Consider the following 26,357-nt stretch of genomic DNA (forward strand, 5'->3'; position numbering starts at 1 on the left):
ATTTGCACAGAGCAATTCCCAATCTTGTATTGCTCCACTACGATATATATATATACACACTCCCATTCAAAAGGTTTTTTTTTTCTTTTGAAAGATATTAATATATTTATTTAGCATGGACGCATTATACAAATCAAAAGTGACATTTAAAGTTATAACATTTCCATTCAAAGAGTCCTTCAAATAAATGTATTTTGCTTTCCACAAAAATATTAAGCAGCACAACTGTTTTCAACATTGATAATAATATGAAATGTTACTGATTTCTGAAGGATCATGTGACACTGAAGACTGGAGTAATGATGCTGAAAATTCAGCTTTGTTATCAATGAAATAATTACATTTTAAAATCTGGACTGAGTGTAAGTTGTGCTGAATTAGTGCACACTGAAATGGCACAACTGTTTAGATAGGATATTTCAACAGACAAGCAGAGCCAGAAGTATCACACTCAGACTTTTGAGATTGTTTATGTAACTCCTGAGCCATAGCTCAACCGACAAGAAGAGATAAATATCTCAAATGAACCGAAACCTGTCCTCAAAGTGAGCATGGAAAGAAGTAGAGAAATATAGTTTTTTTCCACAGACTAAATGACTGAAAGAAATGGCGCACAGTGGCATTCATAAAACAGTTTGCTGCCATTCTCCAGTGAGTGCAGACATGTTAATTCTAACATCAACAGACACAATTACCCAGAAGTAACTTGAGGACAAGGCTCTTTTTCAAACATCTGTGAATATTTAATATTTCTTTCATGGAATGTTTTTCGCAATCATGTAACTAGTTATAATGAGCGAGAGCTACAGTCCACCATCATTATAAAACACAACCAGGTAGATCTACTCTCTCTCTGCCAGAAAACACATGCTGATTTCCTTCATCTGCCAAAACTCCCACAAAAGGGTGAACCTTCACCTTTATGAGTCCACACAGCTCGTGTTAGGCTTGATGCGGCATTATACCCCATCCAAAATCTGCCGTTCCCTGAGGTTAATAGTCATAAACCTATCCATTTATGGTAGCGTCAGTATCCTTAAAACATTTAGCGGACTCTCTTGACTGAGCTCACTTCGATAAGCATGAATGATTTCACTATTTGTTTTCGGTTTTCTCTGAGCAAATGTCTTATGCGCCTTTTGTATGAGGCATTAGCAGTAAGACTCGTCTCTCTCAGCTGAACTATCTGAAATAGCAAAGTCTGAGGAAGAGCCCTTGCCAAGGCCAGTGTTAAGTAGAACCGGGAACCGGTTCCAAAGTTTAAAAATACCAGAACGGAATGATTTATGACTTTTGGTTCGGTTTACGGTTCTTGAATGTGCATTCTTTCATCAATGCGGATAAAACACAAAGTACGTTACTAAAACCGCAGCATTGCTACGGAATCTGGAATTTCGCAAAACATACAGTGGACCCAGTAGTCTTTAGTTTTTTTTGTGAACCAACAACACTTATGAATCAATGTGAATGGCTTCTCACTGAACATTTTGCTTTTGACTAGTTGTTCATATGACAATATTTATTTACTGATACACATTATGAGTTTTGTATTAAGTAGTTATTTATATAAGTGACTGAATTAATCAATGAACAAATGAACAATATTTGTGGTTTAGTGTTTTTATTTATATATGTATTCAGGACCAATTAATGGATTGGATTAATGTCACCTACTGTATGTGTCGCATTAAACAGAATAAAAAGGTTAAAAAGTTAACCATGATGTTGCTCTTTGCAAGCAAGAAAATTGCATTAGATTTATCCATGATTTGCTATTTTTGTTTTGTTGAGGACTGAAACATTTATTAGACTGCTGAGGGCAATAAATGCAATAAGAATTACATAACTTATTTCCAAATATTTATTTTACTAACAAGACTAGCACCAAAATATTAAGCTATGAAAATCTGTTTCCACCTTAAAATACAAAATCAAAAATTTAATGGTGAGAAAAAAAAGAGGGAAAAAAAAGATATATCACACTGCGAGTTATAAAGCCACATTGTGGAGACAGTCACAATTACCTTGATCAAAAAATACAGTAAAAACAATGTTGTGAAATATTATTGCAATTTATTAAAAGTTTTTAGTTTTAACAGATTTTCCTGTGATGGTAAAATATCATTATTCCAGTCTTCAGTGTCACATGATCCTTCGAAAATCATTCTAATATGGTGATATTATATACTATATGGTGATAATATGATTTGGTGATCAAGAAACATTTCTTATTATCAATGTTGAAAACAGTTTTACTGTTTAATATTTTTGTGGAAACAGTAATACATTTTTTTCAGGATTCTTTCATACATTTCATTAAAGTTCAAAACATCAGCATTTATTTAAAACAGTAAAGACGTAGTATTACAAACGTTTTCTGTCACTTTTGTTTGTTTCAATGCATCCTTGCTGAATAAAAGTATTTATCTCACTGAACTGTAGTGTACACACCAAAAATGGTTTCTGTGGTTAAATTTGGCTCTCAAAGAGACAGTCATGATTTTGTCAGACAGGTATCTGTCCACTGTCTCACTTTACTTCTGGTGAAATGAGCAAGAACCGAGGTGTTGCCTGTCAGTGCAGAAAACTGGCGTACCAAAATAAAAACACTTAAATACTCCTGTTGCCACAATGAAAAAGAGAATGAAAAAATCTCCAACAGGTGGTTTTCATTTCACACCCCAGTTCTTTCTTTTGTTCTTTTTTTGTTCTTATTGCCTGAGTTTTTGCCTATTTGGTTGATGGATACATAGTTTGAGCACTGCCAAATAACTTCCCATGCAGTACTGGGCTCTTTATGGGGTCAAAGGTGGCACTGGAGGGCTCTCTGGCCCACACTGCTGTCAGCACTGATTTATTCCGATCATTACCAGCCTCTCTGTGTGCCTGCGCACTCACGTAATTGGGCGTTTTGGTCATTAGCGAGAGGTCAAATACGGCAAACATTAAATTGTTTCCTGTGTCATAATATTTTTGCCTCTCTTATTCAACTTCGATTCCACGGCAATTAACGTTAAATGTTCTTGTTTCCATTCCAGTTCTTGTGAGTCTTTTCCAGGCCTGAACCCCTTCTCTGCTCATTCATTGGTTCTACTGTGAATGGGAATCATTGCCTTGATACAGTATAACTGGAAAACTTAACCGGTGGGTTCTAAAGAGAAAGCTTGAGATTGACTCTGGTGTACAGTTCAGCCTCAACAAATATCAATCCACTGTAAAAACAGACAGTGAGGTCCATCAAATTCACAGAGATCCAACTCTAGTGTTCCTGTCCATTCCACTTACCAAACGTGCATTCTCAGACAGCTCTCATCTATATGCAAATGATGGCACAGTGCTTTCTTATTTTCGTATAGCCCAATATGAAGCTTTAGAAATGAGCAGGTGCACTTTGGGAGTGAGTCTATGGGCATTGCTGACGAGCACCGAATTTTGCATAGAAAAAAAGTAGGAATGGCCAAGATACTTGCTAGTTCATTTGCCTTGTCATTAGAATGTTTCCGAGACTCTGCGAACTTCATTATCTGAGCAATTACTGGTGCCAGGATTGTTCGATGGGGAGTTAGTTCACAAGCTGAAAGGCTGTCTGTTTTGGTGCATGTCTGTTATGTCACTTGTGATATTAAAAACTCTCACTTTTGCAGTGCTTATGGTTCTGGAGTTGTAATGTACCATATGACAGACTTCAGAAAGTCAGAAAGGACATATTTAATGAATCTGGCAGCGTTTAGCAGCCAAAGCTCTAATTACTGGAGACATGAAAGATCTGCTCCGTAAAGCTCTCCCTCTGTTCCACCCCAATAATCTCTATCGAGCACATATCAGAAGTCATTCATCCTACCTTGAATCAGATCACTCAGCTTTATCGACCTTGCTTTATTCCCTAATCTTCCAGTGTTTTATCTCTCTGCAGCTCTCTCGGCACACTTCAGAGTGTGTGAGCCTTACTCCGACCACAAGGGGCGCTATCACTTTGGTTTCCACTGCCCTCGACTCTCGGACAACAAGACCTACATTTTCTGCTGTCATCATAACCACACAACCTTCAAGTACTGCTGCAACGAAACTGAGTTTCAGAGCGTGATGCAGCTCAACCTCACCACCAACTCAGACGGCTATGCCCACAAGTGAGCACTTCTAACATTTTTAACATAACTTTGTTTGGTTTTTTTTTTTTTTTGGGGGGGGGGGGTCCTAAACCAATAACTTTTTTTTTTTTTTTTTCAAATTATGCACCCTCATCTAAATATTTCTAGGAGGTAACAACCAGTTAATTTCTTCAACAAAATTATTTAATTAATTTGTTTTGGTTATAACGAAGACATGACAAAAAAAGACAATTGAATAAAATTTAAATATACTGTTGGCAAAAAATATGACCATAATAATATAAAAAAACAATAAAATGATAAAAAGTATTCACTTTAAATGTTATATTTTAAATGTTTATATTTTGTTTTTCCATGTGAGTAAAACGGACTCAAATTAATGAATATTGACTAATGACTACCTTTTAAAGGATTTTTCTTCAATAGACAAAAAGTCTGACTAAAATAGAAATTTATGTAGTAGCAAATTTTGGCTACTTATATACCCATATAATGAATATACAAAACTAATCTATTATATGTAACAGTCTCCATCTCCATTACAAACTCTATATAGTTTTAAATATGACAAACAACCTCTGATATATCTTAGTGTGAAATAATTCTACATTTTCTGAATATTTCTCATTCACACTTTCTCTTGTACTTGTTATTTTAATCTTTGGGTGATAAAGATACAGTGTACTCTCAGTGCACACTTCTATCCTACATATTAATTCGCAGCTAGTCCATCCATCTAAACCTTACCACAGCCAGTCCGCACCAGACTGAAAACTTCCTCTGACAAGGTTCTGACCCGTACGCTGTGCTGTTAAAGCACTCTCTGTGCTGTAATGACCACAGAAGGCTAGCAGTGCCATTCAGATTTTCCCTGTTAAAGTAACGAAGCCTGAAAAATGACTCCCAATCTCTAAAGCAGTGAGCAAGACCAGAGATCAGTAAAGTGATGCTTTTCTTCTGAATATTATCATGGCTTGTTTATCCCTCCAGCTGACTGCGAGGGAGGTGAGAAAAATGTGACAATCAGATGGACTTGCATATTTGCGGAAAGCCTGGTTTTGTCTGCCATCTTCACACATATGCAAACACGGTTCAAAATGCATAATACAGCAGATACTAACCATATGCACACAAAATACATTTATGACAGAACAGGTGTATTTAAGTCAATCTTCAAACTTTTTTGATGTCAAGAACCCGCAAATATGATGGCCCAATTGTGAAGGATCCCCTTTTTCCTAATAACATTTTTGTAAAATAATTTGTTTAGCAGCCCCTTTCAAAATCCCTGATTTAAATGACATTCATTTATTTTTTTTAAATTAGTATTACATTAGTATTGCCCCTTTTAATCCTGAATATTTTAGTACATCCATGACTGTAGGAAATGATATAAATTCATTTTTAAAAGTTGAAAATATCAGTGCAATATCTTACGAAAAACAAAAGTGATGTATGATTGTATTGTCACAGCCTGCGTCAGCAGTTTTGAAACATTGCTGTTGATGTCTGCTGTGTGTGCGTTTTATTAATCATTTTGTACTGAGCATCCAGATCAAACTGTCTGTTCTTTTGATGAAAGAATCCCTCTGACATTAAGCCATCGCAAAAGAGACTACACTCGTGTGCGTATGAAAAACTAAGACCTTGTTGTTTCAGTCGTGCATCGGAGATATCCCTCAGAGAAACATTGGCGTACTAATCCAAAACAAATCAATTAATTTTCAGCCCCACAATGGGGCATAAACAATGAAGCAGTGACATAAAGGCCAGCTTGTCACCGTGCCCTGACTCTAGTCAAGCATGAAAATGTTATTTCACCCCTCAAGATCAAATTAATCCCTCTGTGTGACAGTGGAATCCCAGACCACTGGGAAGCTGTACAATGTCTGCCTGACCCACACCCTATCCAGCCAAAGCAATCACAAAGACCAGTGGAAAGCAATTACAGCACTTTACTGGCACTGAATTTTCATTGCAATTAAATGAGGAAAGAAATCAGGCCCATTCTCCCTTGTATTGATATAACTATACCAGTTTCTCATTCAAAATGAACTTTTTGTAGAGCACAAGTATAAACATCATCACTAACTTCCATCTCTTTGTCGCTCCTGTCTCTTTAGTAACTACACCGCCCTCATCGGTGTGTGGATTTATGGCTTTTTCGTCATGGTCCTTCTGGCTTTGGACTTCCTGTACTACTCAGCTATGAACTACGAGTTGTGCCGGGTCTACCTGGAGAAATGGGGACTGGGAGGACGGTGGCTCAAACAGGCCAGGAGTCAGTGGCACAGTGTAGCTCAGGAGGGTGAACACAATATGGGATCAGGCCTGAGTCACCACCAACATCCACGGCACAGCTTGAGAGGCGAAGCACAGAGCCCTACACTCCTGACCTTCCAGACCTCAACAGCCTGGTGAGTCAACGAACAGGGATAAAGGAGAGCTCCCAGATAACTAAACACCCAGGAACCTTATGTTATGTCCGGAGAGTCACTGTAGCATAACCCTAATTCATTTCTGATCTTGATGGATTGTGTCGAACTCTGACACAAAAATGAGCTTGAGTGAACGTTGGATAAAACATAAATGTAAACTATAACAACAATATATATACAATAAGATATAAGAAGATGGATATATTCTAAGACATATTCACTGCCTCTGTTAACTATAGACCCGATATAGTCTGGCAATGAGTAACCCACTTCTAGCCAAAATAACTAGCCTGAATTTGGTTACATGTTTTTGCCAAAATAAGAGATATGATATTCCATCATGTAAGCAAAGTCAACAGTGATTGCAAGGTGTTTGGCTTCCTTTCTTTAGTTAGACGTCTATAAAATTTTCACTGACAGTCCAAATTTTGCCTCGTTTTAGCCTAGACGTCAGGGCTGTGTTTGGATGGCTATTAGACATCTTTTAAATGCAAAATTGCTTGCTGGGTTTAATTAACAATGAACAAAACTTTGCATAAAGTAGCATTAACCTAGATTAATAAATGCTGCAAAAATGTTCATGAACCGTATTTTAAAGTGGCACCAAAACGTTATCATACACAAAAAAAGGTTCTATATGGCACCAAAAATGGTTCTTGGCTCGTAATCATAGGGGAACCTTTTTTAGTGCTATATAGCACCAGTTTTGGTGCTTCAGTGGTTCTTCAGCAGTTCTAGTTAATAGATTAAACTCGGCAAAATCCGAACACATCTTCCTTTTTTAAGAATGACTTCAGTGCCGTTCTTTGTTCTTTTCTCAAAGAAAAGCTGAACTCTAAGTCTTCCAGAGTCGCGGCCAAGGCCGATTCAAGACCGCTGTTCGCCTGCTTCCTTGTTTTCAAGTAGCATGCGGAACCGCCGCAACTCTGCCGTCATAATGTTAAGCCCGCCCACCGACTCTATACACTATGAGATTGGCCTGACTAGAGTTTGCTTTTTACAGCTCGCAAGCCAACGGAGAGTTGCTAGACGCCCTGGCTCCAAATTATATTTGCTGCCGCTAGTGGTGCGTCTAGATTTCTAGGCTACCAGGATACACCTTAGACACAGAATTTACCAACTAATCACATATTAAAGAACGGTGAAAAGCTGACCTTTTAAAACTCTGCAAATTCTTGGCTCAAGCAGAGGAACTATTCAGACACCACAGAAATTGTTTCAGATGGGATTGAAGGGGAAACTTCTAACTGCAGCTGTTGGCCACATGGGTCTCTCATGGCTAATCTGGCTCAGTATGAGGTAGCATTCGCTCTGCCATCTGTTGAATCTGTCACTCACTGTTGCCTGGCATGACCTTGACATGGCGACCCTTGGCATCCAATTCAAACCCAAACCAAAGCTTTTGCACCTTTGCCCACACAAAACCCAAAAAATTAAATACTGTAAAATGTGCACAAACAACAAATAATTTTTTTTAAGTCTTAGCTAACATACGGTTTAAAAATTTTAGATCGATTTTGAAATAAGTCTCCTGCAAGGTTGCATTTAATTGAAACAAATCCAGTAAAAACAGTACAATTACACAAATATTTATTCTTAGTATAAATGTTGAAAACAGTTGTGCTGCTTATTAATTTTGTGGAAACTTTGATACATTTTTGATGAATTTTTGAAGTTCAAAACAACAGTATTTATTTGAAACAATTGATTTTTTGTGTAGCAAACATGTTTTTACAACCACTTTTCATCAATATAATATAATATAATATATATATATATATATATATATATATATATATATATATATATATATATATATATATATATATATATATATATATATATATATATATATATATATATATATATATATATATATATATATATATATATATATATATATATATATATATATATATATATATATATATATATTCATCCTTGCTGAATAAAAGCTATAATTTTTTTTTTAAGTCTTACTGACCCCAAACTTTGAATGTTAGAGTATATATCATAACATAAAATACAATTGATGTCTGCCTTCGCTTTTCCCGAAGATGTCACCCAGATCACATCATACACTAAACAGGTATCAAATGCAAAAGCCGGGGAAAAAATTACAGTGTACACACTGATTTAGAGTTATTTTTGAAGCTGCATTTCTGAAATGCACACTGAACTCCGAAACGAGCCAATGAGCTTTCCATTCTCTCATTCTCGCCCCTCCCCTTCCACACCTGTCCTGTCATCTGAGAGTGGAACGTCTGGAGGCAGGCGAGTGGAATCTAGCGTGTAATATGATGATGATGCGTCTCGCACTTTGAAGAAGCTGGAGAAATAGAGCTCTTGCAGCTCAGAGATAAGATGCGTGAGAGCAATACGTTTGTCTGGCTTTTCCGACTCCAAAAGAATTTTGAAGAATAAGGTTAATTGAATATTGGCATACTTGAGATGTAATTGATCTCAAAGCATCTGAAATGCAGTTTCTCTCATGTCTGTGTTCACGATCACTATGCTAAAGTGTGCTTTAAATCAATACCATGAACTTGTACTACAAATAATAGACAATGATCACTTTAAAACTTGGATCTCAACAGCGCCTAAAATGTAATTTAATATGCAAGTGAAATGTGATTTTTCTCTGCCCCCTTCCACCTGGTCCATCTTTGTGTGTGTGTGTGTGTGTGTGTGTGTGTGTGTGTGTGTGTGTGTGTCTGTTGTGCAGGTGCTGCTAATTAAAGTCCTGCACCTGCATGCTGTTGGCAGGAGATAATTTAGAAGTTAAAGCCTCCCTCTGCCCTCCTTTAGACTGTCTACTGTGTCAAGATTTTCTTTTTGAATGATTATTTCAAAGATAGATTTCAAAAAGGTTCAAATGTCATTACTATGAAGTAGCAGGCAGATTAAAGGATTATCCACAAACCCCATTTTGTGTAATATTGAATTTAATTGTAGTCCAGCCACATTTTCCCAAATCTAAGCAACAACAAAAAAATCTACATCCCTCTGGTTTTGAAGCAGAAAATTAAGCAATTTGTTAAAGCTGTGGTTCTCAACCTTTTTGACTCCAAAGCTCCATATTGTCCAAGAATATATTTAATGGGCCCCAAGATATTTCTGGTACTTACTCTAATGACAAAGCTTCTTCTTTTTTCATTTATAGAAACGAGGGTTGGCAATATATTACTATATTAAAATAATTAAATTCTGACATTTCAAAAAGTTAATGTTCAATAACACTATTTTACAGTGTCCTTGTTACACGTTACATTAGTTACTATAGTGATAACTGCAAATTATGCATAATTACATCATGCAACTTACCCTAAACCAAACCCTAATCCAACAATAAATACATGTAGTTAATTAATATTACTCAGTTCTTAAATGTATAATTGCACTGTAACAAGGACACCTTAAAATAAAAAGGGTAACCAAATGTTCTTCATGTTCTTTATGACCAAAGAATTGGTGGTTCATTTGTGATTATCTGTTATTTAAACACTTTTTAATAATTGCAAATTTCTCAGTAATTTGTACCTGATAAAATATTTTTGAGTTTGACATAACTACAAAAAAAAATCATTAATTATATTTTTTAAGATTTTATTACCAAACCTGTGTGACTTTAACACAAAAGACGATATTATGAAAAATGTATCAGTGCAATGTTTGTTTGTTTACAATAAAACTCAATAGGGGCACTGACTAGGGGCACTCAAAAAGCGTATTTAAAGGGATAGTTCACCCAAAAATTATGTTCTCCCCCTCATGTCATTCCAGACCCGTAAGATCTTTGTTCATCTTCGGAACAAAAATGAGGATATTTTTGATGAAATCCGAGAGCTCTCTGTCCCCTCCATAGACAGCAATTTAATTAACACTCTCAAGGCCAGAAAGGTAGTAAAAACAATGTTAAAATAGTCCATGTGACTCCAGTGGTTCAACCTTAATTTCATGAAGTGACGAGGATACTTCTAGTGTGCAAAAACAAAACAAAAAAACGACTTTATTCAACTATTTCGTTCAAGCCTGTGCCAGTCTCCTACGCAGTTTACGTTGTAAAAAAGGGGCAGCTTCTGCGTCATAACACGCATCGTGGTGCTCATGTGAACAGCATCGGCTGCGTAGAACTCGAAAACACTGCACTATTTACAATGTAAACTGCGTAGGAGATTGACACAGGCTAGAACGAATTTGTTGAATAAAGTCGTTTTAAAAATATTCTCAAAAAATTAAGGTTGAACCGCTGGAGTCACATGGCCTATTTTACATATGATTATAGGGAACTGAATACCCTGCTGGCTATGCAAAATGAAAAACACTTGCGCTACATGCCTGGATGTTTAGAGTTTTACTACAGTCCAGCCTTATACATTCGGGAGCATGGCTACCAGCAGGCTCTGGACTGTTGTTGGCACTGGCTGCAAACCAGATTGCATCACTGAATAAAATTACATTTTTCATGGAATTGCATAAGAGAGAATCCATCTGATAATAATTAAACAATTTCTCCAATAGTGGAGAGTGATTTCCCGTAGCTTTCATGATTGTATTTCTTTTGATTCCAGATGGCAATGGTATTGGATTGGCACTTAAGAAAAAAAAAATTGGGAATATTTTTTGAATACCCTAAAGGCTTTAATGAAATTAAAGACAAAAATCACAACCGCTGGGTAATGGCAAAAGCATCATTATGTCTTCAACAGGCATTTAATAAGAATAATGAGGCGGTAAGCTGTTTAGGAGCTAGAATCTGCACTTCTACTTTAATAACAAGCCTTTAAGCCAATTAGAACGTGTAAAAAGCAGAGAATTTGACACACTATGCAAAGCCGACACTCAATTTTGATTATGTAATGGAGTGTAGCAGTGAGCGTTGTTTTAAAATTACCAGTCAATTTGCATTTGATACTGAGAGCCTTCGACTTTTGTAATTCAAACAAATTAACTATTTTCCTCTGAAAGCACTCGAGTCGCAGAAAACTGATACTTTCATCTGAATGTCACCAACTCGGAACACTTCCCATCAGAACGCCTCTGCTTCATTTCCCAAAACAATCATCTCTCAGGGGTTGTGGAGTGGAGGCAAGCCCAGTGGGGGCAGTTGGTATTTCTATTGCACACAGAGGGCAGTGCTCATCTTGTGTAAATATCTCAGTGTGAAGTGACTCACCATTGTCTCATACTCGCAGGGTTTGGTTTGGATTAAGACCTCCTGTTTGGTTTAGAAGAACTCTCTTTCTTTCACATATACAGACATAATCAGCTGTTTCTGCTTTTCAGTTTACCTTTTAATACTGTTTTTTAATGAAAATTTTACATTCATTGATTTAGTTGGTATACATTTTATGGCCTTGCAAATTACACTTCTGCTGATATTATCGAGCTGGCAAACATAGATGAGGTTTTGTCTAAATTTTGGAAATTACTTGGGGTTGTCTTGGAATAAGCAGTAAGAATGTGCTGAAAACTACAAACTATTCAGTAATGTTTTGCATTGTGCATGCCGCCATTTTCCAGCAAAGGTGTGCTTATGACTTAATACAGCTGCATTGTATAATTATTTTTGTAAATAAAAAAATTATTTTAGTGAACAAAAAAAGTATTAAATCTTTTATGCTATTTTAAAGGCTCCTAATTTTGTTTTTCGAGGTCTCCTACATTTACATGCATCCACAGTGTTTGAAACAGTTCAATAAAGGATCTGGTCTCTCTAAACCCCTCCTTTCAGGAAACCTACTCTACTCTGATTGGTCAGATGGCCCAGTCTGTTGTGATTGGTCTACTGCTTACAGTGCAAGTCAGAAACAAAACGACCATTACCGTATTTGAATTTCAGCTCCAGGGTTTCCTCAGCCCTTGTACACACAGTTATACGAACAGTAACAATGGCGTTGGGTTTTACCGTATCAATTCGAGCCTGTGTCCTCATCGTTTGGAAGTGCATGGAAAGTGGATTTGCTATGGCTGCACAGAAAACAACGTCTAATCGGCATGTCAACAACACAAAACAAACTCATGGGTAGCCAATGAAGACCAAATATACACTATATTGTCAAAAGTCATTGAATTCATGTGTTCCAATCACTTCCATGGCCAGGGGTGTATAAAATGAAGCACCTAGGAATGCAGACGCTTCTACAAACATTTGTTAAAGAATGGGTCGCTCTCAGGAGCTCAGTGAATTCAAGCATGGTACCGTGATAGGTTGCCACCTGTGCAATCCATTCGTGAAATTTCCTCACTACTAAATATTCTACGGTCAACTGTTAGTGGTATTATAACAAAGTGGAAGCAATAGGCAACAACAGTAACTCAGCCACAAAGTGGTAGGCCGATAGATGTGGAGTCGATAGATATAGACCTCCAAACTTCGTGTGGCCTTCAGATTAGCTCAAGAACAGTGCGTAGAGAGCTTCATGGAATGGGTTTCCATGACCGAGCAGCTGCATCCAAGCCTTACATCACCAAGTGCAATGCGAAGCGTCATATGCAGTGGTGTAAAGCAAGCTGCCACTAGACTCTAGAGCAGTGGAGAGGTGTTCTCTGGAGTGACGAATCAAGCTTCTCTGTCTGGCAATCCGATGGATGAGTCTGGGTTTGCCAGTTGCCAGGAGAACGGTACTTGCCTGACTGCATTGTGCCAAGTGTAAAGTTTAGTGGAGGGTGGATTATGGTGTGGGGTTGTTTTTCAGGGGTTGGGCGTGACCCCTTAGTTCCAGTGATAGAAACTCTTAATGCTTCATATCAAGACATTTTGGACAATTTCATTCTCCCAACTTTGTGGGAACAGTTTGGGGATGGCCCCTTCCTGTTCCAACATGACTGCGCACCAGTGCACAAAGCAAGGTCCATAAAGACATGGATGAGCGAGTTTGGTGTGGAGGAACTTGACTGGCCTGCACAGAATCCTGACCTCAACCCAAAAGAACACCTTTGGATGAATTAAGAGTGGAGACTGCGAGCCAGGCCTCCTCGCCCAGCATCAGTGCCTGACCTCACAAATGCGCTTTAGAAGAATGGCAAAAAAAATTCCCATAAACGCACTCCTAAACCATGTGGAAAGACTTCCCAGAAGAGTTGAAGCTGTTATAGCTGCAAAGGGTGGGCCAACTCCATATTAAACACTACGGATTAAGAATGGTATGTCATTAAAGTTCATGTGCATGTAAAGGCAGGCGTCCCAAAACTTTTGGCAATATAGTGCATGTATATATATTCTATCTATTCTATTCTCATTTAGTGGAGAGTGTTCCATTTTGAGTATTTTCCAGGATGCCTGTGGAGTAAGGGAAGACCTGTGTGTGACATTTCAACTGTTTTCATGAACAGCGGTGTGTTCCTTAGAGGCGTGTTCTCCAAGACCAGCAAACCTGTCTGCGCTCCTGGCCTACATTGCTTAAAAGCGTTCTGTAATGCATTATAAATGACCATGGTGCTCTGTGCAGACAGCCCCTTCTCTAAAGTAGGCCAAAGCTCTGGACATTCCCGAAACTTTTGCCAAGACTAAATTCTTGAAAATCTGACCACGTTCAGAGTAGCATAAGGATCAGGCAGTTGAACGGAGTCAGGCATTCATCATTGCAAACAGGATTAGTTTGTAGAAACGGGTTGATTAAATGTCCTGTCTTTATCTGACATTTCCATTTATGAGACTCACAAGTCTCACTCAAGTGGCAGAGGGATCCAAATGTTTATGCCATTTATAAGTAACTCAAGTCAAGTGTTTCAGCAGTCAAGTGACCGTTCTAGCTCTACCAAAATTGACATTTACTATGCAACACTTAAAGGGATAATGCACCCAAAAAAGGAACATTTTGTTATTATTTACTAACATCCCATTAAATAAACAGTTTGGGGATGTTAGATACGGACGGACGGATGGATTTTATAGAGGATTTAAAAGCATAAATGTGAAGCTTATTTTATTAATTCTCTTACATTATCTCATTAGCTCTTATCATTTTAGGTTAAGGTTTTACTAGTTATGTTGACATGGCAGAAAAGTTGTAAACTTGGAATTAGCAAGTGATTTTTTTTCACACCAAAATCATGTGTTTGTGCATATTGTTTACATCTTGTGGCTATGCTTTTAAAATGTTGACTATTTTAACATTTACAGATTGGTCCCATTCCCTTCCAGATTTTAGCTGACTTAGTTTTGAAGAAAGGAGGGACAAATTTAAGTAAAATTTGTTTTACAACTGTGTTGTGTCAGTCTGACTTGTATTAGGCATTATTATGAAGTCTGTGCGAGGATGCTGTCTCTCCGTACAGTGAAGTAGATCAACATGAAAACAGGTTGAGATCTGATCTGAGATTGTTTGTTAATGCACAACTCAATCGTGCTCTGGCTTGCCCATGGCTACAGAGCTGGTGCATGATTATTGTAGAACATCCACAAGGGCCTAATCAACACATCCGTTCCACTGGGAGATCATGTTTTCCCTTTAAAGATCATCATCCATCACTGACAGAGAATACATGCTTGTATTGTAAAATACCAAGATTATATTCTCCATGTATTTAATACTTATATTAGAACTTCTGATGCGTAAACCACCAAAAAATATGGGTGTCAACTGACAGATCTTTATAATAAGCGAGATAATTTTTTTAAATTATTTTAATCTTGATCTCTTTCTCTCTCCGTTTCTCTAGACGTCCAGCTTTGATCCCAAGTATATACTTAATATGACAAAGGAGGAACAGCCAGGAAATGGAGATTTAGTTTCTGAGACTCTTTTTCTGGCCCCATCTACATTTATGACAGGGACTGTGCCGGCGACCTCCTGCAGCTCTGCTGGATGGCATTTTCTCCACATGCTGATGCTGAGACTGACAGCTGCAAATGAGTTTCTCTGGCCAATCAGAGGAGGCTTTTTCAGCTGGATCTACTTTTCAACAGCTGTTGAAGGACTTTAATGAGAATGTTGTCCCACTACCTTGCCTTGTCATTTCGGAAGTTAAGGTTTAGATGCAAGGAATAGGACTTTGTGAAAAGATAGAGAAAAGGCCGATGGGTCTGTAAATCTCTACAGTACATGTCATGTTTGCACTGCTCTGAAGCCATTGGTTGGCTTTTCTTGAAGTAGCGAAAATAGATTTTTTACATATTAATTTGACCCAATAGGATTAAACACAACATCTTCTTACATACGGTATTTATAGGTGCAGTCACATGTTCTGCAAATTTTCTAGGGTGAAATCCAGGCATTTCAATAGACTGGGGATTTCACAACACAGATTTTACAACGGATTCGCCGTGTTGACCAACAGAAATGCTTGGTTTGGTTTAAACGTGACTTTACATGGCAACAGTACAATAAACAATACAGCAAAAAAAAAAATTTGCTCATGTGATCACACATCTAGGGCCAGATTTGCTAAAAGCTAGCGTCAGCGCAAACCCTCTTTTGGCGTTAAAAAACTACTGTCAGGATTTACTAAAGACACGCAGTGAAAAATTTGCGCTGAAAAGGCTTGGACAGGGTTATTTTTGCAGCTAACCTTTTTGCAAATGCATTTGTAGGAGTTTCCCCTTCAGACGCTAAATTTATGGAAGGAGAGTATTGAAATGAATCATGCAAGGTGATTTACTAAGTTTTGTGCTAGTTAATTTACTGGTATTTGTACCATTATTTAACGGCCAAAAAAAGCAGGTCTTAAACCAGATGCTTATTTTTGTGCTACTCTTGGTAGATAGCGCTGCGGTTGCGTCTTTGTTCTTTAATGTGCGCATTGTTAGTAAAACACGCAGAACTTTTCACTGCCATCTGTTCTTTTTTGGATTTGCGCTCTCACACTAATATGCCCTATTTAGTAAATCTGGCCCTTAGACTTCAAGACTGGCTTAAACATGATTTGGAAATTTCTCATTCTGTTTTAAGGAAGTGACATAACCATTTAGAACACATTTAGAACTACTGACATTATAGGCTGGGGAAATAATTTCGACAAAGCAATAGATAATAATGAAGAACTATTAAGATAAATGTCATTTATCGACCATAACTTTGCCTGAAACTTGACTAAGTGGCACTGCTTCATGGAGTGTGGCTCTGGATAATCAGATGCCTAAGGGTCCCTTCATTGTAGAAATACAACAACATAATTTTTATCCCTATTGAATTTGTGCACTGAGTCGAAACCAACTAGACATAGGTAAAAGTAGCCACTGTTAGGCTGTGAGTATTCACCTGCAATAACACACAGCGTTGTGCTGAGTTGTGTTGTGTATAGAGGAGAAATTGTTGTGATTTCGTTTATCTATTTAAGGTGAAACTAATAGTTTTCCCCTCGTGGAGGGAAGAGAGATATGTTATGTTCTGGAGTAATAAGTTATAATGGTTATAAATTGCCTTACGGTAAATCTGTAGTACATGCCTAGCACCTTGTTCTGTGATAGTGGTTGGTACCTCAGTTGAAATGTGATATGGCCGTCCACCTGTTAAAAATTCTCTCTGTTTTTATTATGAGGTAAGTGGGTGGGGGTGAGGGGGGGCAGCGGAGATGTATTTGCACTTGTTAACTTTTTATTGTTACAGTCTGGGAGAAATAAAGATTTATCTTTTGCAGTGTTTTTGGATGTCTATACGATCTCTCTCTCTCTATATCTATATATATCTATATATATCTATCTATCTATCTATCTATCTATCTATCTATCTATCTATCTATCTATCTATCTATCTATCTATCTATCTATCTATCTATCTATCTATCTATCTATCTATCTATCTATCTATCTATCTATCTATCTATCTATCTATCTATCTATCTATCTATCTATCTATCTATCTATCTATCTATCTATCTATCTATCTATATATATATATATATATATATATATATATATATACATATACACACATATACACACATTTACACACATTTACACACATATACACACATTTACACACACAGACAGTATATCTCCTGAACTTAATTTATAAACTACCGTTCAAAAGTTTGGAATCAGTAAGACTTTTTTTTTTAAATAATTGAATACTTTTATTCATCAAGGATGCATTAAATTGATGAAAGCGCATTATATGTTACAAAAAAAATAAAAATTTAAATGTACAAAATAATTGAAGAATCTTGAAAAAAAAGTATCACTGTTTCCACAAAAATATTAAGCAGCACAACTGGTTCCAACATTGTTAATAATAAGAAATGTTTCTTGAGCAGCAAATCAGCAAATTAGAATGATTTCTAAAGGATCAAGTGACACTGAAGACTGGAGTTGATTCTGAAAATTCAGCTTTGCCATCACAAGAATAAATTACATTTTAAAATAAATTAAAAAAGAAAACAGCTATTTTAAATTACAATAATATTTCACAATATTACTGTTTTGTTTTTGTATTTTTGATCAAATTATTGCAGTCTTGGTGGGCATAAAAGCATCTTATAAAAACATGAACAACTCCAAACTTCTGAAAGGTAATGTATATCTTTTGTATTTTATTTTATTCATATTTTATATATTTTTAACTATATATTTATAAGGTTATACTTCTTGAAATTGTCCATATCACTCTTTTTTCCCTTTTATTTTTGGTAACTTTACAGTAAAAATCACTTCGTTAACATTAGTTAATGAATTAGGTATCATGAACTAACCATGAACAAAAATCAAGAACATATTTTTGAATCTAGGTTAATCTTCTTTTTTTAAAATACACTACTAATATATTTCAAGTTGTATAAATTAACATATGCATTATCAACAAATATGAATACTAAACAATATCACAGACAGTTACATCATGATCATTTTCCATCCTCTCAGACTCACATCATTGACTATAACCATTTTTGCTGCTGTGCCTTTAAGACTGCTATGTAAATGTCTTGTCCTGACTCCTGTATGTTTTATAGTTCAACAAATTCTGTTATCTCAAAGGAAAATATGATTCCTCATGGTAAGACATTTCTTTCACATGCCAGTCTGTCAAAGATGAGTGAGACCCAGCACTCTCCAAAGTTTTCCATCTCACCTTAGAACAGAGGTGCTGTTGATTACATCTCCAGAGGAACGACGGCAGCACCTGCCTCTGTCTTCACACCGAAGGCGCCTCTGGTGGACTGGTGGAGGGACTCCTCCTGCTCTAATTGGTTCCAGGGCTGGAAGTTTGTCTCTGAGGGGATAACACAGCTCAAATGAGTTTGTGCGACCGGCTATTTCTGAACTTCCTGTCTGAACATGGAACCCTAGGCCACAAAAGTGGCACAGCCGCCGACTGGCGCTCTTGGCACACTGGCCCTGTCTGAGTGTTCGAAAGAGAGTCACATCATTAAAGTTAGAGAGATGACAAGAGAACTGCATAGAAACATGTGGCACAGGTGTGAAACTCAAAAAAAGAAAAAGTCAAGCCACAGATCAGAAGGTAAAAAAAAGACTGAGATAAAAAAATGATAAAAAAGAATAATAGAGGAAGGGAATGAGGCAGAGAAAAAACAACAGGCAATAATCAGAAAATCGCCTTCATTTGTCATTTGGATCCGACCTCAACAACAAATCACAGAAACTGCATTAATCTATTAAAGGTCTATTTATAGTCATGCCGCCGTCTCGTGTCTAAGGGGAGACTGGAAGCGATTCTTTGGTGGGTGTGAAGTTAGCATTAAACGGATTAGCTCATTAAGCAAAGGGAGGGCTCTTTACGTATGCATTAAAACTTCATCACGGTCTCGGAAGAGCTATTAAATATCACAAAGCCCACTAGACACACACCCAAGTTACATTCACCTCATATAGGCAATGACCCTCACGGGACCGTGTTTGATCGTATGTGAATCCATTACAAATTTTTCATCCGAACTAATGACTTCCTAAAACCGAGACACACTGTCTGCCCCAGTTTGAGTGTCATTAAAGTGCATTTCAGTGGTGTCCCTTCACAGCACGTCTCTTTATCTTTTCTGATACACATTGCCACAAGTGGGATATTCACTGTAGCGTTCCACACCTGTTCAAATGTAGATGCTCTCCAAACAAATGCAACTTGGGCAACAATATATGTCAGCTGGAAAAATGCATTGATCTGATGATAAAAATTAAATGCACCATGCACTTTCAGAGTTAATAATCAATAAGATTGTTGTTTTTCTTTCCAAATTGAGAATTAATATTATTATTATTATACATTATATTTATAGGCGTCTTACATGACACTCAAGGACACCTTACAAACACAATAAAACAATCAACATTAAACATCAAATAATCATTATTACAACCTGGAGAGACTGGATACAAGCATAAAGTAATCACATAAAAGAGTAAAAACAGTCTGCCTAAAAAAAGGTCTTAAGGCGAGACACTTTCACTGTTTCACACATTCTGTGGCAACAAGTTCCATAAATAAGGAGCTGCATGACTAAAGGCTCGGGACCTCTTAGAAGTAGAGCGGGTTTGAGGGAGAACAAGAGTGAGTGCAGATGATGATCTTAAAATACGAGTAGGAGCGTAAATATGAAGGTCAGATACGTATAAAGGGGCAATTGAGTGCCTTATAAGTAAGAATAAGAATTATAATACATATTCTGGCAGGGTTTTCATAGTTAACTAAAACGACAACTAAAACTAATTCTGGAATAAGGAATCTGGAATATGTGGAAGATATACCGGAAACGTGCTTTAACAAGCCTCGACTTGTTCATTATACGCCATTAATATGTAGGTGTTAATTCTATAACCCTGTTTGATTATATTCCCCTATGAATGACAGGCTTCAATTATGTTTTAATTACATGGTTCAATCATTTACATTTTCACATAATAAATAAATTATACATATTCATCAGTCTACTTAATGTCTTTAGTGTTAGTTATCCCAGTTTTTTTTTCTATTAAAAAAAATACATATATATTAATGTTTTATTCAAAACCTGAAGCTGTGAATGTAAACCCTGTCTTATTTTGACAATAAATCAATAACCAATATCGGGAAAATTAGATTTTTTTTTAAAAGGCACATAATCTACATGTCAAATACAGCTTTCAAATGAGCATAGGAAACATAAAAACAATATTTTGTTTAAGTGACAATACTGTTTGTGAAAGCTATGAAGATTTGTGATGTTTCTTGACAATATTATATAATATTTGTATATAGTCCAAACTGTTTTGTCATCAGCATATTTTCCTAAATAATTCAATTGAATCGATTTTCAACAATTTCAGGTTTTAAGAACTTGAATTGAACTGAAGAAGCTCAGAAAAATATTTACACTTCTAGATCAAATGTTTCCTGCAGTAAAGTGACTGACTGTGACCCCAAGCCACATTACAGAGTTTGTGTCGAGGTGTGTTTGTGCCTTTCATTCATCAGGGGGGCATTCCAGAAAGCAGGTTATGGGACATACCTGGGTATGTTTAAGGGTGAGTAAGCTGATAACCTCAACTTTCGGTTCCAAAAACAGAGGTAACTTTCAGGGTATGTAAGTAGCCATAGACACTCCCTCTCTGAACATAACCTGCTCCGTTCCAGGGTTAGTTTGCTTAACCCTCAAGCCACCCTCGCACAACTGCCCTTAATCCCGCCCTCGTGAATCATCGATTCGTTGCTCTGTTGCGAATGTCTTGTCTGTTCACTTTTAACATACTTTTGAGTTGTCTGAACTTACTCACGGACGCGTTTTTCGAGTAAGCCAGGTTTGGGTAAATCAACCGAGAGTTCAAGGTATATATGGCGGTAGGTTTACCTTGCTTTCTGGAATACCCCCCAGGACTTAATTCAATATACTAAGAAAGAAAGACAGACAGACAGACGCACACACACATATACATACATATATAGCATATATATAATTGTTTTTTTTTTTCTATACACACACACCTTCTGTTGTCACACTTCTGTCCCCGATTCTTCAGTAACAAATCCCTGGAAAACCAGATAGGGTCTGCAATTCGCTCTATGAAACAAAGCAAAAACACAAACAGGGACACAGTTCGTGAGCTGTTCGCCCCAGACTTATCGGCTGAATGCTGCAGGAGTTTGGCAGATGAGGAAATTTGTCCTCGTCAGGGTCTCGGCCCTATGGAATTCAATCACCACTGGCTAATCTGGTTTATTTGGCTCGCACGGGCGCAAAGGCAATTTCCAGCTAAAGGCATTAAGGGCTTACTTCAGCCAGGTAATTGATTGTTTGAGATGAGAGGGGAAATTAGATAACAGAAATGGAGGGAGAGAGAAGGAGAAGACAGAAAACATGAAGTTAAGGACGAATGTCAAATTAAATTGGACAAACATTTAAATAGCCTTTTTTTGTCGCTTAGTATTGAGGTGCCCCTTTTCATTCACCTGTGTTTTAGGAAACTCATTATACTGTTATAGAGAACTGCAGGCCTTCAGAATTAATCAAACTTTTCTGAACTGTGATAAGTCATACAATCCAAGGGATTCAAGCGCATGCTAATGCTCAACTTGAATTGAATTACATGTACAGGTTGCCTCACATTCTTGTGTTTAATTTAGGAACTTGAAATGTTTAACTAACTAAGCTTTAAATGTCAGATCATCCAGCTGGTTTATATACAGAAATGATATTTCTATCATTGATTACTGTGATGAAGCCAATTTTGTAAGGCTTTCATAAAAAATCTTCATATGCAAATGTATTGCTTAGTTTGAGATAAAAAGCCTCTAACATATAGCCTGCAAATGCAGAGTTCATGTAAAATTTCCTCTGGCAAACTTAGTAAATGACTCCTGTTGTAAGTGGAAGGTCAATGCACAGCAGCTGGACAGGCGCCTGTCTCTCCCCATCCCAGCTGGAAACACTTAGAGAGTGAATGGACCAAAGGCCTCCAAACAACCACCCACAAGTGTCTGCCCTTTGCTGCTTTGTGTTCTAGTATAGCAATATTGATTTAATTTTTCTCTGTGAGGGGAAAAAAAGTAAGAAAGGCAGGAGTCTTACTTTTTGGGAGTCCATTAATGACGGCTTGCTTATTGCTGTAGAAACTAAAAGGAAAAGGAACGGTTTTGAAGGGTCGCAAGCAGCCAATGAAATTCATGCACTATATTCCTAGCATATGTATTCAAAAGAGTTCAAATAAGTCTTATAGACGATTTTTTAAATAACGTTTAAACATGTCAGCCTTTCAAAAGCATGGAAAGTGCTGCATTACTTCTGAGTGGGGCGTAAATCTTCAATACATGTAATGGATTTTTGCACGCTGGGATTTCTGAATCACAGCTTACACATTACACAGAGCACTGAAATACTTTTAAGACCTGTCTAGAACCAGCTTTTCTTATAGGGTCATGGACAGCAGGAAATAAAAAACAATGCTAAATGCAACTAGCCGTATAAGATTGTCTATTTGGATATGTTTTAATTGATTTTTCAGTAATGCTTCTTTGCTGGGGCCAGTGACCCAGAACAGAAACATATGAGGGTTAAATTTGATTCAGTATGATTTTGAGTTTCAAAATCATCTGCTGTTAATCTTATTCTTAATTAATAACTATATCCAGAGCCAGAAAGATGGTGGTAAACAAATAATAATAACGTTTTCATACCAGTTTCCTTCTGCTCGTTGTTGTTGGCTTGTTATTGAGCGTGGCTGGCACTGCTGAAAACACAGTAGAGCAACAGTAATAAGGCTGAGCACGTGGAACACATTTAATTGGCGATGTGCTGCTGCCATCTGGCGGACGGTACATGTAGTGCAGAGAATATAAGTATATTTGTTAGAATTTATGATAAAACGTTAACCATATGATGAAATGAAGCTCACCAACTTGCTTTCGAGGAACAGTCTGTCGAGGTCCGTCAAAAATTATCCAAATGTCAACTATCTAACTCTTCAAAAATGTTTGTGAAACTTGTATCTAAATATATAATAAATAAAACTGTATAAATGACAATGCTGAACGAGACCTTTTAGCTATTTTGCGAACATCTACTTGACATTAGATCAAAACGTCCGGGAACCATGGATCCTTTTCGAGGACGTTGCGTCGAAGAAACACGATGGGGAAACGATTGATTTATTTGCACCTGCGGGAATTTAAGTACTTTGTTGTTGGCAAAAACAGGAACCATGGAGACCAGCCATGCCTCTCAATCAGCTCCCTAGTTCAGTAGTCAGGGCACTGATCAGGTTATAAGTCAATGGCCTGATTCATCTTCCAGAATTTGACAGTATGCCAAATTCTGGAAGCTGAATTACGAGAGGATGTGTGGTGCTGGTCCGTCAAGAGTCACTCTCAACCTATCTGTCTATAAAGCCGATACAAAACCAGTTTCATGTATTTTACAACACTTCAGCTTGTGATTCTTATTAAGTGGGGGTCATTTTTTAGGATTCTTTACCTAACTTAAAGGGTTAGTTCACCCAAAAATGAAAATTCTGTCATTAATTACTTACCCTCATGTCGTTCGACACCCGCCAGATCTTCGGAACAGAAATGAAGATATTTTATTTGAAATCTGATGGCTCTGAAAGGCCTCCATTGACACAATGGCACGGTTCACTCTCAAGACCCTTAAAAGGTAGCCTACTAAAGACGTCGTTACAAAGTCCATCTCACTACAGTGGTTCTAAAATAACTTTATGAATCGCCGACAATAGTTTTTGTGTGCAAAAAAACCCTTAATAACGACTTACATAGTGATGACGATTTCAAAACAAGGCATCATGAAGCATCATGAAGCTTCGAAGCGTTATGAATCAGTGAGCCGAATAATGATTAGGATCGCGTGTCAAACCGCCAAACTGCAGAAATTTGGCGATTCAAACCGCTGAATCGACTCACTGATTCATAACGCTTCGAATCTTCATGAGGCCGTGTTTTGAAATCGTCATCACTATGTAAGTCGTTATTTAGGGTTTTTTTGCGCACAAAAACTATTGTCGCCGATTCATAAAGTTATTTTAGAACCACTGTAGTGAGATGGACTTTGTAACGACGTCTTTAGTACCTTTTAAGGGTCTTGAGAGTGAACCGTGCCATTGTGTCAATGGAGGCCTTTCAGAGCCATCAGATTTCAACTAAAATATCTTCATTTCTGTTCCGAAGATGAACGGAGGTCTGACGGGTGTCGAACGACATGAGGGTAAGTAATTAATGACAGAATTTTCATTTTTGGGTGAACTAACCCTTTAAGTCTCTGAGATCCTGACACCTTGCACTTCTGGAGACTCCAGGTTGCAGTTCTGGAAAATGGTGGCGCTGGAGACTAAAGGGTTCCTGATGGTTTCACACGTAGCCTAATTCTTCACCTTATTTCTTAATTCTTTTGCAGTTAACGTGTCTTTTCTTCGCCACCTGTTTTTGTCTGACCCTGCTGACCCAATGAGCATTTCACTGTCCAATGGTCATGCCTTAACTGCAATGTCCAGTATTGCATTAGCATCGTATCCTTCTCATGGGCATTTAATAATTGTTGACTTTTCAGCCTGTCAAATCTCTTTTTTTAGCTCATTTTATCTGTAAAAGAAAACGTGTCTAATAATTCTGCACACCTGAATATAAGGTGTTTTTCATTTACAGCCTTCATGAACAATTATATATCACTTATGAATGATTAAATACAAAATTAATAGTAGTTATTAAGATTAATGTGGTTTGGAATTGGTAAAATGTGCCTGGAAAAAAAATATGATCAGAAAATCAACGTGCCTAATAATTCTGCACACGGTATATAGCGGCCAGCCTTCCTGCGCTTGAACGCCATTGGCTATTGCAGGTGCTTGTATCAGGCTTCAGCATTTTCCCCATCTTGACAGCTTCGATGCAATGTTGAGAGACCAATCTCGAAAGGTATAACACGTATTTACCCTTTATATAATGTAGAGAGAAAGGTTATAATATAAACATTACTGTAATATGTGGAATTGACCCTTTTAGCTAAGACTGCACCGCACACTGAACAGTTTGTGTTCCAAAGACCCTAATTTTAACTTTTGAAATATTAACATTAATATGACTATAAGACCTGTGTGCACTTCAAACACTGATATAAAACATAACATGAACCACATTATTACAAGTTCTTGTTTGAATGAGAACAAATATGAAAAACAAAAATGCAAAACTGTAACCTTCCCTTGTGAAAAAACCTATACCAAAATGTATTTAAAGTCCAAGATGAGATTGTGTGGGTGCTTATGAGTTTTTGTTCAGTCTAATGTAAAACACAATGCTGCATTGTACTTATAGCCTGTGCAGTAAGGGATTTCTGAGAAACGCTGTTGTAGATAATAGAATTACAAGCTGAATGGCTGGAGGTGTCTGGATTGTGTCGGAGATGTCGTCTCTCACACAATTTCAAAATAAACTGAATGCAAGAGGAAGGTGTTATCAGTCAACAGTTCCACTACTGAAGAATCTGACCAACTCATCTATGGTCATTCTTGCACGCAATCCAAGAATTAGCTGGACTCCATGTCTACAACTAATCAATTCTGGGACTGCTTCTGACACCAATGAAACTAAATGTGCCAGCATCCCATACAGCATCACATCCTTTTGCTGCATAGCTCTCCACATGAAAGCAAATGAGGCGTACAGGAGTGCCTGGAACCAAGTCATTTTAAGACAGTCAAAACATGTACAAAATCAGTGGGTTTGGTTGAGCTTTCAAGTCTAAATATTATAACAAACAGTTGTTTGGGAAGTATTTAATTCTCCGGTCTTCTGGGTCTTTTCTGACCCCAAAGGACGTTTGCTCAAATAAAAAAATGTTTTCCCTTTGTCCAAATGGCATGAGACTTTGTACGTCTGTCAACACTCTCTAGATCTACAAATAAAAAAAAATATTGGATTGATATCTGTTTTTATGT

At 37.2% G+C, this 26,357-nt stretch overlaps 1 protein-coding gene across 4 annotated transcripts in view; it reads left to right on the top strand.

Annotated features, from left to right (window-relative positions):
- Nucleotides 1-17,132, top strand: part of shisal1a (shisa like 1a) — a gene marked incomplete at its 3' end in the record, with an annotated part of 30,007 nt that extends 12,875 nt beyond the window's left edge. For 2 of the 4 annotated variants that reach the window (XM_079818180.1, XM_079818181.1), the window contains exons 3-5: nucleotides 3,914-4,127; nucleotides 6,233-6,526; nucleotides 15,212-17,132. In XM_079818180.1, coding sequence (XP_079674306.1) covers nucleotides 3,914-4,127; nucleotides 6,233-6,526; nucleotide 15,212 — 509 coding nt within the window. Of the gene's footprint in view, nucleotides 1-3,913; nucleotides 4,128-6,232; nucleotides 6,531-15,211 lie in introns of those variants that run through there. The other 2 variants (XM_079818178.1, XM_079818179.1) reach the window with 1 other exon arrangement.
- Nucleotides 17,133-26,357: the final 9,225 nt, after the last annotated feature.

The sequence above is a fragment of the Gobio gobio genome (genome assembly GCF_949357685.1).
Source record: "Gobio gobio genome assembly, chromosome: 5".
NCBI classification, from domain to species: Eukaryota; Metazoa; Chordata; class Actinopteri; order Cypriniformes; family Gobionidae; genus Gobio; species Gobio gobio.